We start from the raw sequence: 17,060 nt of genomic DNA, 5'->3' as shown, positions 1-17,060 counted from the left end.
ACCGAACAGATATCATGCAGTTACATCTAAAACCATAGCTACTTTTGTCATTTGCAGTTGTCTTCTAAGAGGCGTGCCTGCTCAAATTGTAAAACATGTTTGATCAAAATAAATATCACGATCTGATAAGGCATGTGACAAGTGCTAATTGTAAAGAGATGACATTTGGAGAACTTTATTCAAATTAAATACTATTCATATGTATGTGTATAGTAAAATGGAGTGCTCTGGATTATTTTCATGTGTGTTTTAAACGTTGCTTTTCTATTTTCTTCAGTTTCTTTCTTCAAAGAAACAGCATTGGAAAGGTATGTCACATTATTTATACAGAGTTTTTGTTTGTGTTTAGAAATTATTTATGTTCCAAAGAGGATTTCGTTTTCCACTAAATATACAATGTTTTGCTTGATTTATTTATTATGGAGTACGTTAACCCGACAATTAGTCTGATGGTGCTCGAGTGAATTCATATTTAGAATGTTTTCACATGCAAGTACTCAAAGAATGTTTAGCTCATGAAAAGAAAATTATATGAAAGCTAACTGTAGAAATATAAGTAATAGTAAGACTAAATCCAAAATGCAAATAGGACAGAACCAAAGGTAAATATCAAGAACAGAATACATTACTAGATTACATTAGTTAGTTTCAGTGTCATTAATTTCAGATTGTCCATCATTGAGAGTTTGGTATGACTTTGTATAATGTCCTGACCTGTGTCCTTTGTGAAAGTGGGCTCTCTAGTCACAGAACATACCTATGATTCAACAGTGCTAAGTGTAATATTTGTACTACTCTTCTATCATTCATATTTTTGTAGAAGGATGAGCAAGAGTGAGCGGAAGCTAGCCTTATGTCCTGGACTTTGCCATTTTAACTCTCTCCCATAGACCGTATTAGCTGTTTGTTTTCGATGACCTGCTGCCAAAGACCTATTAATTCCCAATATATTAAAATGTGTACATGTAGGGGTCTTTGGGTAAAGCTATGCTTTTGACTGGATGGCTTTCTTGACTGTCTCATTTATTTGCCTCTTTGCTTCCTATTCAACATGTTTCTTCCCTGATCTTTGTTTGTTCTGCTTCTAGGACATTTTATCTTTACCAAGTTTTGAATAGATCACATAGATGCTGTATCCTTCCGCTTACATTCAGGGAGGCACTTTTTTAGTTTTGCTTTTACACTGGGGGGTGGGTACATGTTTTCTCACTCTCCCCTCTAATTTGTGTGTTGTCTTCAGTGCTTACTTTGAGCCGATGGTTTCCGGTGCGGGCACCATCACTTACTTTTGAGGGCTGGCACTTACTTTTCTGTCTCAAGCATTTACTGCGAGCAAAAAACACATATGGGAAAGACGGAGGAAGATAAAAACGGAAAAGTGTCACAAAGGGACAAAACAGAAAGCTGCAAAAGTGAGTTAAAGGGGCACGGAGTAGCTGTAAATAGATTAAAGAGGTCTGAGATGGCTTCAGAATTACGCTGCCTCAGTATTCTGTGCTCGCACATTTAATTTCAGCAGCCGGATGTTTCAGAGGAGAGTTTGTTAACCGGTACGTTTTTATTTACAAGTTAAGCACTGGTTGTCTTCCCCTTCACACTCATGCACTTCAGCTCACCAGTGCTCTCAGTGTTGCTCTCCCTCATCCAGCTTGTCTGATGCTTCTCACTCCCACACCACTCCTTATCTGGCTCTGATTTTTTTTTTTTCTTTAAGTTAACCCTCCCACCCCACCCAATGCGCACACGAACACACACTACATTTTGTTTCTGCATCCCTCTCTGGTTGTTGCCACTGGTGTTGCTTTCCCCCTCTATATGAAAACTTTGAAAATCCCTGCCCTAGAGTATTTTAACCCCTTAGCTCAATGGTCTTCAAAAGTTTTAATGCTGCACGCCACTCACGTTAACAAGAAAATCTTCTCCCCCCCCCAATAATGATAAACTTGTTTTATCCCATTATTTCACAACATTGACAGCTGTAAACATATTTAACAATTCAAACATTGCTGAATTGTTGAATAATTCCTTTTAAAAATGCAATCAAGTACATGATTGCTAACATGGTATGGGCAAGCTGGCCTCCTTGAAATGTAATGGTATCTACAGTGGGATACTTCATGAGAAATGTTGAAGAGGAGCGTCAAGGGTTATTTGGAGCTCCTCCCCAACACCTATTCCCAGCCAGGACATCAGTGACAAATGTATAGTGAATGGTGGGAAAATGAGAACAAGGAAGAAGAGTGGAGTGTCTGTCTCCAAACCTTGTTCACTAGCCTCAATGCCTTCAAATGTGATGCCTGATAGACAGTTGAAAGGAAGGTAGGAGGAATTCTTCGAAGCTCATTGGTGGAGTCCGGCACAAACTACTGAAGACCGTAGTCGCATGGCTTTGCCTCTGTCCTTAAAAGTCTCTGACCTTAGTGCTTAGATTCCTTCCTTTCATTATAAGTGACCCACCATGGGGACCTCTCTGACTGTGCTTCCTGAAGAAAAGTATTCCAAGGGCCCATTAAAAAGTTGCATGGATTGCTTTCCACACGGTCATTCTTATTCTCTATCTTGTAAACAGCCCAGTATTTGAAGGGACCACTGCTGTGAGTGTCAACCTGTGTGCCATTCTTGTGGCGCAGTGCGGCAGACTCCGACAAATGCTATCTGGTTTCACTATATATTTTCACATTCACTCCTCTGTTTGGGGATCCCACCTCCATCAGTGCTCTTAATAATGTGGGTCCTTGGTACCTTCAGTGCACCGGGGCTTAACGTGGAAGACATACGACATGCAGATGCAGCTCTCTTGATTACTGCACTTCAGCGTTTGGCAAGAGGGAAAAACGGCAATTGTATTTCTGTTCTGTACTCACTCGACTTCTCATTATCCCATCATGAGTTTCTGATGCCAGAAGAACTGCTGTTATTTCAGTATTCATATGCTACAGTCTGGATCCCTTAGGCTTTCTTCCACTCACAATTCAGCACCCTTTTGAGAAACATCTTTTTGTCTCCGGTCCCTGCTACATCCCCAGTCATGAAGTCCTGACCAGAACTCTTGGAGAGTGGGATATCCTTCCTAATCTTAACATAACCACCCAATGCACTGTCCTGTTTTTCTTTGAATTAAGCTGATGCTGATCTGTTGACATGGGAATGTGATATGTGACCGGCAGCTAGTGTTTATTAAACAATTCCATTATGTTTACTAACTGTTCTCTAGTAAAGATAGATAGCTTACCTATTATGCAACACTATCTACCTTTAGATTCTCAGTCATATTGGACACTCCACGTGTCTGGGAACTGAGATGTGACATAGGGAAATATGTATTTGTGTCAACTTCGTGTCTGGGATATTCGATTTGTGAGCAGGGATGTATGAAACACAAGGTGCAAACCTATGTTCACGGACAGAATAGTGAAACAATAGAAGATGGGGGCAGTGCTGGACGCTCCGTAAACGAGCTCTGCACTGAATGCCCCTGTAGGAAGCAGGCCCCTTATGTGGTATGTAAATACAGTGTAAATGGTCCAGGGGTTCCCCAGTGAGTGAACAGGGCTTGTTATGCAATTCCAAAGTGCTCTGTTTAGGGATAGTGTTGTCAACAGCCTTGGGCTTAACAGAGCAGTGTAAGACATCTACAAATACACACAATGGTCAGCAAATAAGACACATGACTCGAAAAGGAGATCCACACCAATTTATTAAAATACCAAGTATCTTTATATATGTTTAGGCATCAGAGAAAAATAGTTCGGGTAAGTACGTTTTTAAATAGAAATTCTTTTCACTTTAACAAGTGGACACAGTGCAATTTCTGAGTTCTACAATGTTATCCTATGGGAGAAAAAACACGTTCTGCAAACATGTAGAACACAGCGAATTACAAGACCAATCTCCAGGAGTTAAGGTGAGCAGTGGGCAAGGTCGAAGGCAGCACCAGCAGTACACCACCAGCGGCATGGGGCGGCCGGGTGCAGGGTGCAAGACAGCATTGGGTGCCCAATGTGTTTCAATGGAGATCGGTCACTGCGAAAAGAGGCTGCAGGCTCTGGCCAGGAGGCCAGTCGGGCTTAACCAACAATGGGGCTCAGGGATCTCAATGCTTGGGCTCAGGTAGGCATCTTTGATCCTCTACTCCACAGCTCAGGGGCGATGGGTGCAGAGGTGTCCTTAGGTGTCGGGTTTTTTCACCCACAGCGGATGTAGTAGAGGGTGGGCTGTGTGCAGAGGCTGGGAGTCCAGGAGGGGCGAAACTACCAAGGGCTCGGACTCCGGAGGGCTGGACAACCTTGTTGGCACTGACGGTCCACTTCAACTCGGGTCGAAGACGACGGGTGCAGTGGTGACTTCAGGTGTCTGGTTTTGGTGGTGCCAGAGGTTTCAGAGTCCCTTCTTTTGGAGTTTGCTCGAGAACAGGTCTGATGTTCACAAGAGGTCTTGAGTATTTTTCGGAGGCAGGCAGTCCTCCCTGGTTTTTCGATTCACAGCTGCAGGACGAGTTGACTCTGTTGTAGATTTCATCAAGTGATGCAGACAGCCCGGTGGGGTTGGTCAGCAGCTTCTTTTCTCCTTTTATGCTTTCACTGCTTTGCATTGTCCTTGGTCCTCTTAGGTTGTCCGGATCTGCTTCTCTGGTGCCAGGGGCTCCCCTAAATATTGAATTTAGGGGTGTGTAGGGTTGTAGCCAATGGGCTACTGACCCTTTGGATGATTATGCCTCCTAAATGACCACTTCCTGTGGGAAGTGGCATAAATCCTGTCTCAGAACTGCTAGGTATGCCATTGCCAAGATGGCTACCTCTGAAATACTTCACAGTAACCCACCTTAGGGGTGGTACCAGCGTGGGGGAGGCATGCCTACCTTTACTAGCTAATTTTCCCACCTTTCCAGGTGCCAAGTGAGCTGTGGATGGGGGAGGGTGGGGGGGGGGCTTCCTCTCCTGTGAAGGGAGCCAGATTTGCATTTCAAAGGTAGCAGCCCATTATGGCTTGCTACCTTAGAAAGGCTCATCAGCATGCCATCCTGTGGGTGGTGGTGTTACACCCTCCTCCCAGACACATTTTTGTTCTGGGCATTTTGAGACCAGAAGGCCCTCCCTCTAGGGGACAAGCTTACTGTCTCGGGTGACAGGTTGGCAAAAACTAGTCAGCAAACTCACCAGAGGCTGGTAGGGTTTCAAGGGGTAAATCCAACACTGGCATCAGTGTGGGTTCATCAGTACAAGATGTTTGATAACAAATATCCCTATCTTCAGTGAAGCTATCATGAAGCTGGGGAGCTCATGTAGACCAGTGTCCAGCAGATGCGTTTAAAATGGCTTCCTGGCCACTTACTATGTTTGAGAATTGACAAAGACATAGCAGGGGCATATCTGCTCTTGCTGATATGCCCTCACATGTAATATAATGCTCCCTGCTTTAGGGCTGTAAGGCCTACTGTAGGGGTGACTTACATATATTGCATGCAATGTTAGGGGCCAAGGAATGGTTAGGGGGTGACGAAAATGCGCAAGTGGGGAAGATCCAGTCAGCCTTCCCAAGGCAGAGACTATAGGATACCACCCCTCCCCAGGAAGGAGAGAATTGCCCTGCTTGAGAAATAGTGTCACTAGTGCTAGTTCATCTGAGAGTGGAGACAACTGGCAGAGAGAACATGGCACTTGAGAAGGAACCAAAATCACCCAGTCAAGGGAAAAGATATAAATATCCCTAGGTGGTCCCGCCCCCCATGAAGGAAGCCGCAACCACCACCCTTGCTGGATAACACAGACCTGTTGATTGCCATCCAGCCATCCCGAGAGGTCTTAGACGGTAAGATGGCCGAAGTGTGCTCCAAAGCTTCCCTCCTCCGTCAGGACCTCTAAAATATGGCTGATAATATCTTCTTAGCTGAAACTTTAATATCTGACCTGGAAGACATGATACAGACCCTCCCCAAAGATGTGACATGAATCCCAAAATATCAACAGAGATGTGGTTTGCAGACTGGAGGATGCAGAAAATAGGGCATGGATGAATAACCCCCGCTTTGGGGGATTCTCAGAGGGAGTAAAGGAGCCGAACATGCTGCACTTTCTGAATAGGTGGATTTGTCAAATAATGCTAAAAGCGAAACCTTCCTCCTGCTTCATAATAGAATGGGTGCATCGAGAGAATAGCAAGCCCCTGCCTGGAGCACCTCTCCAAGACTTGTAATAATGCATTTCCTGAACTTTTAAGACAGGGCTAAGATCCTCACCGAAGCCTGCAGGCAAGGAGAGGTGTGCCATGAGAACGCTAAGATTCAGATTTTCCTAGACTACTCCCAGAAAGTTCAGCTTCAAAGGCGCAAGTTTGACTTCGTTAAGGCTAAGTTGCACAGCCTATAGCCTCAATATATGCTTTTATTCCTAGCAAAGTTGAAGGTCATGTTTCAAGGGAAATCCTTTTTCTTTGTGACTCCTGGAGAGGCGTGGGAATTGTTGGAGGAGCGTCCCAGACTGAAAGGGAGTGGAACCCAAAAGGCTAGCCTTGAAGGGGACCAAAGGAGTCTGGGGGAGCCCGCCCCAAGGTAAAACAGTTGTAGTGAATCCTATCTTGTATTAGTGGGAAGCAGGAGTTAGCTTAGCCCTGTGGCTTGTAGACTCGTTCCCCCGTCACCTAGTGACGTTTACCCTACTTAGTTCGCTCTGTTTTAGCACATTTATTTAATTATATCTTTCAAGATGGCTGCATTGTTTCTAGTTAGGCCAATGTTTTAGTTTCATGTTATCAGTGCCATCGCGCTAAGGCGTCACTGTCAAGCGACAAGGATAAACAAGCTGAAGGTATTCACTTTAGGTACTTTCCCTCTTGTGTGCTTTCGAGGGAGTTGTTTATATAAATTGCCGTCCCAAGCATAACTTGTTATCTGTTGTTTGGGAACAGACCTACATCAGGGGTCCGATCATATATGTATAAATAAATCTCACACAGACAGATAGTCAGAGGGATTTCGACCAGATCCCATCTCTGCTATTGATGCTGCCCGTTGCCTTGAAGCTGACCCAGTCTTCGTGTCCTCACGGAGTCTGAGCTAGAGATCTCATTCCAAGGTAACAAGGGTTGCAGGGCTCTTCTCATGGACACCGCATTGGCAGATTAGGCTTACCACACCTAGCTCTCTTTAGGTTAGGGGTTAGGTTTCTCACACTAGGACATTAGGACATATTTCATCTCTTATGTCATTTCATGTTATTGCAAGATGGTGGGGGTCTTCGTACTAATGACTCTAATTTTCACAGTTCTGTTTCTTGCACTGTTTATTATCCTAGTCATTGCAGCCCATGCAATTTATCGTAGATTGCAGTATTGTTAATAAAAACTTAAGACTTTTACTGCATCTCTCTTCATTGCCTGTGTTTGATTGAGACATGTTGTTACTGTTAGAAAGGGGTAATCCCTGTTTAACCACAACACTTCCTGAGATGTCGCACTCTCGAGTCCATGCGTAAAGGCTGCCACAAATCACCTTTTACTGTTTGGGTTTTTGGTGAGGTGTTGTTTGTGAGCCGGGAGGGTTGGGATGACAGTTGCGACTTGTTGTAGGAGAGGCATAGTCACCTACAAACATAAGTGCTTTCATCCTTAAACCAGCAGTCTTGCCCAGAGCAAGAATCAAACTACAACACAGTGACCCAAGAGGAGAGGTCTGGCTGCACTGAGGAGTATAGGGTGAGACTGAGGCGACCTAAAGGAAGAGCGCAGCCCAACATGATGACTTCGGACTCAGAGGAGGATCGTTAAAGGCCACAAAAAAATACAAAATGACAGACACGAAAGGGGAGTCTGCATATGGACAATCCAGAGAAGAGCAAGAGACTGATTCAAACTCTATGCACACTTTGACAGATGCCATGGTTAATTTGGAACGAGATCCTGAAATTTCTATAGCCCCTCCTACTGATGCCCACGCCATCTGAGCAAACCGAGCTGCCACAGGCATGGGACCTAAGATGATTTTAGGGCACCATAGAAGGAACTCCTACCCTCTAACCCCCACCAAGGGCTGGGTTGTTGAGTCGGAGCAGGTTACATCCTAGCAAGGAAGTAAGCACCACCGTCTAGAGGTGTAGTTAAGTTGGGGGTTTGAGTTTGTGGATGAGGGTAGTGGGCGACAGACCTCTATGATCCCTCTGGTGAGGAATTCCTGTTATGTTTATTGGATACTGAACTCACAGAGGGCAATGGGGGTGCAGTGGGGGGAGGGTAAGATACCAGTATATAATTATGTTGGGGGAGGGAAGTTATGTTTATGCATTTGAAGTGGAAGGAACTTACCATAAGGGATAGTAACAGAAGTGGGCAGATAGACGGCCAGACAAGACAGAGTGAGGCAGAATAGGTAAATGCCAGAGTCCCACATACTCAATGATGCTCAGCTATGATATGGAATGTGAATGGATTAGGCAACAAAGTTAACCGCAGGTTAGTGGCTACTTACATAAGGAGAGACGAGCCTGATGTAGTCTTCTCTGGCTCACTTTTATGATTCAGCCACGTAGGCAAGGCACAAGTTGGAGACTATGTGCATGGGAAAAGAAGGATGAGAGGGTCTCTGATGAGATTAGGATTGACACAGAGCTGTATTTCAAAGAAAATCAGCGGTTACACTATGGGAGGCTTACAAAACCGTATTGAGAGACAAGGCGCAGAACATTATATCACACAAGAAGAAAAGGGAGAAACAAGAAATGGAATCCCTAGAAAAGCAACTAGTAGAGTTGGAAAGGCAGCCAGACAAGGGTCTAGACCCAGTTACCTTGAGGACAACAACGATCTTTCACAGAGAATATGAATCACTAGCACACAATGAAGCAAGAATCCAGGTATTAGCAATGCAACATCGCTTATATGCCACAGGTGAAGCTGGCCAATTATTGACATGGTTGGGACGGAGGGAAATGGAAGCACGCTAGGTGCACAGTATACAGGGCCCTAATGATGAGATCTTTGACACCGACCAAGAAATAGCTAATGAGTTTGCATGCTAGTATAGGGAGTTCTACAGGGCACATGCACTGGCTGGCTCTTCCCAAATAGAGGAGTACCTAGCAGAAGTGCAGATTCCTTTCCTGACACAGGGAGGTCCTTGAGGCAGACATAGATTTGTCAGAAATAAAGTTGGCAATCGGTAAGCTGATACCGGGGGAAACCACCGGGTCCAAATGGGATCCAGCAGACTTCTTTAAAGAAATGGCAGTATTCTGAGCCCATAGCTGCTAGCAATGTTTAAAGAGGCCATAGAGGAAGGTATACCCCGACAGGACCTCCGCAGCGCCACAATAATAGTAATTCGAAAGCCAGGGAAACATCCTAGATACTGCAGCTCCTATCACCCAATTTCTTTTCGACTATCGAGACTAAGATCCTGGCAACTATACTAGCCATGAGACTGATAGCGGCCATAACCCCTTTGACCCATAAGGATCAAACTGACTTCATGCCCAGGAGGTCAACCAAATTCATCCTCCACAGACTGCATAACTGGCTAGATACCATGCGAGTCCGGGAGGATCCTCATATATTATTGCCCTTGGATGCTGAAAAAGCATTCAGAGCTGTCTAATTGCCCTTCCTGTCACAAGTCTTGAGAAAGTTTGGGTTTGGGCCCAAATTTAAGGGACAGATAAAGTTATTGTATAACAACCCAGTTGCCATAGTCTGGGTGAATGGAGTACTGTCAGCAGAGTCCCACTTAAAAGGGAGATACAACAGGAATGCCCCATGTTCCCTCTGCTGTTCACCCTCACGCTGTAACCCCTGGCATGCATAGTTCGGGGACACACAGATATCACAAGCTTCCACACAAGGGAAGGGGAAGGAGAGCATGAAAGAATTTCATTATACGCAGACGACATACTTCTGTATGTCACCCGACAAAGGGAAACACTGTCGGGAGTATTCTGTATATTTGAGAGGTATGGAGACCACTCAGGCTATGTAATAAATTGGGATAAGTCATCCGTGTACTTTGCGGGGGAGACCCAACTCAGTTGGAGCTGCCCCAAAACCTATTTATAGTTGAGGAGAGATTCAAATATCTTGGGATACATGTGACACTTGACTGGGAACGGAGCCTAGAACACAATATTAGGCGGGTCGTGGCAGAGTTCAGCGGTGACGTAGAGCGGTGGAAGTGCCTGCCATTGTCATTAATTAGACGGGTGGCCCTGTTCAAAATGATCACCCCCCCAAAGTTACTATATAGCCTTCAGAACACATACATTAAAATCTTTGAGGAAATCATCACTAGAGTAGATGGAGAAGTTCAGGATATGTTATGGAATGGGGGACACCTCAGAATTGCATTAGAAATGCTACAGCGTAAACAATATGATGGGAGAATAGCCCTTCCAGATGTGAGGGCTTTTTACTGGGCAGCCCACTGATAGTGATCAACGATTGGGGACACACACCGGGAAACCATCCCACATACCTACTGGAACAAAGCCAGTTCCACCAACATTCATACTTACACTTTCTGTACATAGGGAAAGGGATGGGAGGCTACTGGAACCTACATTACTGACTGTAGACACATGAAAAAGAGCTAGGAAACCCATGAGATGGGATACACAACTGACTAGAGAAACCTACTTTTGGGTGGGAGCACGCTTGACTTAAATCGGGAAACTGAAAGGCCTGGTATATATTTAGCATCTCCAATATAGGTGATTTAATAAAAGAGAGGGGCTTAATACCATTCAGCTCCTTGCAAAGGGATTATCAACTCGCCAACACACAACAGTATAAATATATACAGCTGAAATATGCCTAGCAGGTGGAGAGATTAGACCCAGCGACAATGCATCGATGGGGGGGTGGGGATTGTTCCAGGCAGAACGGAGAAGAAAAGCCCTCTCCTGGATATATAAAGTGCAAAACAATAATGGACCTGATTCACTTAGTAAACCGCGGGAGCAATGGGAAAGGGTTTTAGGAGAGCTAGAGGACACAGATTAGGTGGTGGTCCTGGTGCACCCACGGGAAGTGGCAATTAGATCTAGGCTATGATTAATACTATTCAAAATCCTTCATAGGGTGTAGGGGTCGCCTACAGAGGTTCGAAAGGCCAGAATCTCTGGCCTGCCTAAGATGTGCAGATGAGGGCTCATTGTTTCATACACTCTGGGAGTATCCTCCCATACAATTCCATTGGTCGGTGATATTGAAAGAATTGAATACTGTTCTAGGTGAGGCCATCCCTATAGATTCCAAAAACGAATTACGGGGAATTCCGATCTATATAGATGTCCCGAGACCAAAACTCCTTTTTAGCAACCTTAGCCTCATAGTAAAAGAGAGAGCGACAAATATTGGGGGGCCCCGTAGACGGCAAGAATGGAGAATGAAAAATGGGACTTGTATATGGTGGCTGGAATGGTAACATATGGAAGCCCTGGAGGACATACTATGGCATCACTGAGGGGAATGGGGAGGGTGAGTTGCTGCATATTATGGACCCATCAACACTGGTTGAAAGACTGGCAAGCACATAAAGCCTTCATGAAACTGATTGATGTCTTACTCTGTTTGTATTGAATTGCCCAACTGTTAATATCGACAGGTGGCAGAAACACGCCAATGTATTTCTTGTTTTAGTGCGTATTCAAGCACTCTGTTAAGTTTTGATGGAAAACAAAATACTTATTTTTCCCCCAAAAAAATGTTATCAATAGTGATAGTGAATTTTTGCATTACTGTCCACTCTGGGGACTAGTCCCCACCCCCCTTAGTCTCAAACTTGTCTGACACCATAGTTTATTTTTTATTATGTGAATTCTTTACCAGGTAGCAAGATGGATCCAGGACTATTGGTGTGCATTTGGGGCTGATTTTATTCATAAGCTCCCATACTGAGCCGCTACCTCCATAGAAGTGTGTGCACGGTCTACAGTCTGGAGCTGAGTCCGAGTAGAAGTCTTCCAATAGTTGCAATCCCCTAAAAAGTGGAAAGCAGAATGACAATCCCCATTTCCATATGCATGGTCCTTTATGCACAGAAATTTATTGGAGGGAAAGGGAAATATTAGGGGACTGATCATGACATTTCCATTCAATAAAGCACTCTTCCACAGTATTGCGCAGTCACTAGCTCTGGTCCGCGGCTCACCACTAGCTGTTGTATTTCTGTTGTCCCCGCTTTTCCATTGCTTACCATGTGAGCTCCTTTTGAAAGGGCAACTGGCACACTTTGTCCTTGTATGTTTTTTTTTAAATCTCCACTTATGGTAATGGAAAGATCTGTTCTCTGCCTGCTTGTAGACATTTGTCATGCCCCAGCAGTCAGGCTTTTGCAGCATCAGCTGTGCTTTGCATTTCCAAAGCAGATTTGCTTCTTCCTCACATGGTGTGGTTTAAGAAAACTTTAAATATCCAGTTGTAATTACTCTCGAGTAGCCAGAGCGCTGTCTCTCTGGTTTACTTTTCATGCACAAGTATAAAGGAGGCAGTTATTCAAATGTGTCCACCTATCCATTTTGTCAAGATAGATTCAAGTGCCTCCTGTTATCGTTTTGATGTGTAGCAGGAGGCCTTGCCTTTAGTAAATGCCTAGATTCCAGTCACTGTGAGAGGTATTAGCATTTCCACGTTACATTGAATCTTGTCGCAGAGAGCTGCATTGTGCTTCAAAGACAGGGTACTATTGAATCTGGGTTTTGGGAGCATGGGCAAGCATAGTTCTGTCCCTGATATTACGCGTTCACCCATTTAGGTAATTGTACTTCAAAATTGTATAACGTAATGGAATTTAAATGGTTTACATTCAGGGTGGTTGAAGAATGTCCAGATAGCTGAATTTATTTACTATTAAATAATTGTATTTCCTTTGAAACAGAATCGAGCACAGAATGTTATGGAACTTTTGCAAGAGTTAAATCACGATGTTTCTGGACATTTTGTCGAAGAGGTTAGTATATGTAAGGGTTGCTAGATGATGTGTAAAACATGCATGTGCACAATGATACCCAGAGGTAATGCTTAATGTTTTAAAATATCACAGTTTCATATCTGACATACGTACAACTCTGTGTTCAAATACCAGTGAAAATTGCAACAATTAAAGTTAGTTGTGTGTAAACTTCTTGATCTAATTATTTGATGAAAAACTATTGCTAGCCTTGTTATTATTTTGAAATCTGTTAATTGTGAAATTATCACACCAGCCTAACAAGAACATATCTGTACAGATAGGAAAATAGCTTTGTGATATATATTTTTCCTTATCATTTAGAGCGCAGAAACTCTTTTAGATAACAGCCCTTCATTCTTCTCTCGATTCAGCCTTGTGATTGCAACTCAAATACCAGAAAGGTAAGAACGTGGTTTTTAAATTTTAAATGGCATGCTTTGGTTCATGATGAACAAAGCCACCCTGCACGCTCTATTGTTCTGCTAATACTTAAACCTGAAAATAAGTTGTCTTATGTAGTATTTATTTTATGGTTGCATTGGTCTCATAAAATAAATTTTAATTGCTGTTTTGTAGTTGTTCGGGTACACTCAAAACTATCTTGATTATACCTTAACCATTTAAACTGATACTATTTATATAATTCAGTCCTCTCTCTCTTTTTATGAAACCACCTTTTATAACAGGCCTGCATAGGAACGTCTGCTTATTTTTTAGGACAAATGTTGTAGTTTTTTTATTTTAAGTATTGGCCTCTTACATGTGGACAGTTCGAGTCCAATCACTTTACGGCCTCTTTTGGTCACTTCTGTTTTCCATCTACCTATTGTGGCTACCTGCCCTGCGTTTGCCTTGCCTTCTGTGTTCATTTACCATAATGTCTAAGTTCGATGGCATGTGTAGCTGCAGATACACATGTTGTGCATAGCCCGCCATCTGGTGTTGGGTCGGAGTGTTACAAGTTGTTTTTCTTCGAAGAAGTCTTTCGAGTCACGAGACCGAGGGACTCCTCCTCATTTGCTTCCATTGCGCATGGGCGTCGACCCCATCTTCGATTGTTTTCTTTCCGCCATCGGGTTCGGACGTGTTCCTTTTCTGTCCGGGTTCGGAACGGAAAGATAGTTAGAAATTCGGAAAATTACGTCGGTACTGTTGCGTTCGGGATCGGATTAGATAGAATCGACACCGAATCGAATCGTGAAGAGCTCCGGTAGCCTTTCGGGGTAATTTCGATCCCCCGTCGGGGCCTGGTCGGCCCGACCGCGTGTAACATCGAGGCTGATGGAACGGACCCCGTTCCGATTCTGCCCTAAATGCCACAACAAATACCCATATACAGACCAACATTTGGTCTGTAACCTGTGCCTGTCGCCCGAGCACAAGGAAGAAACTTGTGAGGCCTGTTGTGCGTTTCGATCCCGAAAAACGCTCCGTGACCGGCGAGCCAGAAGATTACAGATGGCGTCCACGCCGACAGGACACCGAGAGTTCGAGGAACAAGGAGAAGAAGAGGAAGCCTTCTCTATCCATGAATCGGACTCAGAGGAATTCGACGTCCACGAAACAGTGAGTAAGACGTCGAAGCCAGCACACAAGAAAACAGACAAGGCCCAGGGGACGCCACTGCCAACAGGCCATGGCTCAACCCATAAAGTCGGTGACCGCCCATCGGCACCGAAAAAGGCCGAACTAGTGCCGAGATCGTCCGACTCGGGTCAAGACACAGGCACGCAGCAATCTCGGGACCGAGAAAGTGCTGCCAACAAAGATCGACGCCGAGACATCGGAGCCGAAGCTGCTCGACGCAGAGACAGCGGCACCGAGGAGGATCGACGCCGAGAAGTTTCGACTCCAAAAAAGAGAAAAGTCGTCTCGGAGCCGAAAACGAGTAAGGACATAGTCTTGGTGCCGAAACGACCGGCAACCGAGCCAACAACCAGCTCATATTCAGAGGAGCAATCACTGTCCTCTCAATTGCGCAAACATAGATTCGAGGAAGAGTTACAGTCCACTGAAGTAGACCACACTCAAAAGTGGATCTTTATACAGAGTGGAACAGGGAAGATCAGCACCCTTCCCCCCTATTAGGAGAAAAAGGAGACTTGAGTTCCAAATACAGGAACAAGCACCACAAACTAAAGTGGTGAAGAAGGTAACTCCGCCACCCTCTCCTCCACCTGTAACTTACATATCACCGGCACAGACTCCGTCACACTCACCGGCTCACACCACCATGAGCCAAGATGACCAGGACGCTTGGGACCTATACGACGCCCCAGTGTCAGACAACAGTCCGGAGGCGTATCCTACCAAGCCCTCACCACCAGAGGACAGCACAGCGTATTCACAGGTGGTAGCTAGGGCAGCAGAGTTCCATAACGTGTCGCTACACTCGGAACCTGTCGAGGATGACTTCCTTTTCAACACCCTCTCCTCCACCCATAGCACCTACCAGAGCCTGCCTATGCTCCCAGGAATGCTAAGGCACGCAAAGCAAATCTTCAAAGAGCCTGTCAAGAGTAGAGCAATAACACCAAGGGTGGAAAAGAAATACAAAGCACCGCCCCCAGACCCTGCTTTCATCACCTCACAACTCCCACCAGATTCGGTTGTAGTAGGGGCAGCTCGCAAGAGAGCCAACTCTCACATGTCAGGCGATGCACCACCTCCGGATAAAGAAAGCCGCAAGTTCGACGCAGCCGGAAAAAGGGTCGCAGTACAAGCTGCAAACCGGTGGCGCATCGCTAACTCTCAAGCGCTCCTAGCGCGATATGATAGAGCCCATTGGGACGAGATGCAGCACCTCATCGAGCATCTACCCAAGGATTTACAAAAAAGGGCGAAACAGGTGGTTGAGGAGGGACAAAACATCTCCAATAACCAAATACGCTCCTCTATGGATGCAGCTGACAGCTGCAAGAACAATTAACACAGCAGTAACCATAAGAAGGCACGCGTGGTTACGAACATCTGGCTTTAAACCGGAGATACAGCAAGCGGTGCTCAATATGCCATTCAATGAGCAACAATTGTTCGGACCTGAAGTGGACACGGCAATTGAGAAGCTAAAAAAGGACACTGACACTGCCAAGGCCATGGGCGCACTCTATTCCCCGCAGGGCAGAGGCACTTTCGGCACCTTTCGCAAAACAACCTTCAGAGGGGGGTTTCGGGGTCAGGCCACACAAGCCAGTACCTCACATTCAACACCGTCTACCTACCAGGGACAGTACCAAAGGGGAGGCTTTCGGGGCCAGTACAGAGGAGGACAATTCCCTAGAAACAGGGGAAAATTTCAAAGCCCAAAAACACCTGCAACCAAACAGTGACTCACAGGTCACTCAACCCCTCCACACAACACCAGTGGGGGGAAGAATAAGCCAGTATTACCAATCTTGGGAGGAAATAACAACAGACACTTGGGTCTTAGCAATTATCCAACATGGTTATTGCATAGAATTTCTCCAAATCCCTCCAAATATACCACCAAAAACACAGAATATATCAAAACAGCATTCAGACCTTCTGGAAATAGAAGTTCAAGCATTACTGCAAAAGAACGCAATAGAACTGGTACCAGGTACACAAATAAACACAGGAGTTTACTCACTGTACTTTCTAATACCAAAAAAGGACAAAACACTGAGACCAATCCTAGATCTCAGAACACTAAACACCTACATCAAATCAGAACACTTTCACATGGTCACGCTACAAGAAGTGTTACCATTGCTAAAGCAACAAGACTACATGACAACCTTAGATCTCAAAGACGCATATTTCCACATACCGGTACATCCCTCGCACAGGAAATACCTAAGGTTCGTATTCAAAGGAATACATTACCAATTCAAAGTATTGCCGTTCGGTATAACAACCGCACCAAGAGTCTTTACAAAATGCCTAGCAGTAGTAGCTGCATACATCAGAAGGCAGCAAATACACGTATTCCCGTATCTAGACGATTGGCTAATCAAGACCAACTCACTGACAAAGTGTTCACACCACACAGATCAGGTCATACAAACCCTCTACAAACTCGGTTTCTCCGTCAACTATGCGAAATCACGCATTCTGCCGTGCAAAGTACAGCAATACCTAGGAGCAACAATAGACACAACAAGGGGAA

General features: G+C 44.8%; 1 protein-coding gene across 1 annotated transcript in view; it reads left to right on the top strand.

Annotated features, from left to right (window-relative positions):
* Positions 1-17,060, top strand: part of NAE1 (NEDD8 activating enzyme E1 subunit 1) — a 308,399-nt gene that overhangs the window by 53,563 nt on the left and 237,776 nt on the right. Inside the window, exons 4-6 of the mRNA XM_069217198.1 lie at positions 278-308; positions 12,857-12,928; positions 13,253-13,332. Of these exons, the coding sequence (XP_069073299.1) occupies positions 278-308; positions 12,857-12,928; positions 13,253-13,332 (183 nt within the window). The remainder of the gene's footprint in view (positions 1-277; positions 309-12,856; positions 12,929-13,252; positions 13,333-17,060) is intronic.

This window comes from Pleurodeles waltl, chromosome 12 (genome assembly GCF_031143425.1).
Source record: "Pleurodeles waltl isolate 20211129_DDA chromosome 12, aPleWal1.hap1.20221129, whole genome shotgun sequence".
Lineage (NCBI taxonomy): Eukaryota > Metazoa > Chordata > Amphibia > Caudata > Salamandridae > Pleurodeles > Pleurodeles waltl.
This window is presented reverse-complemented; position numbering and strand designations above follow the sequence as displayed.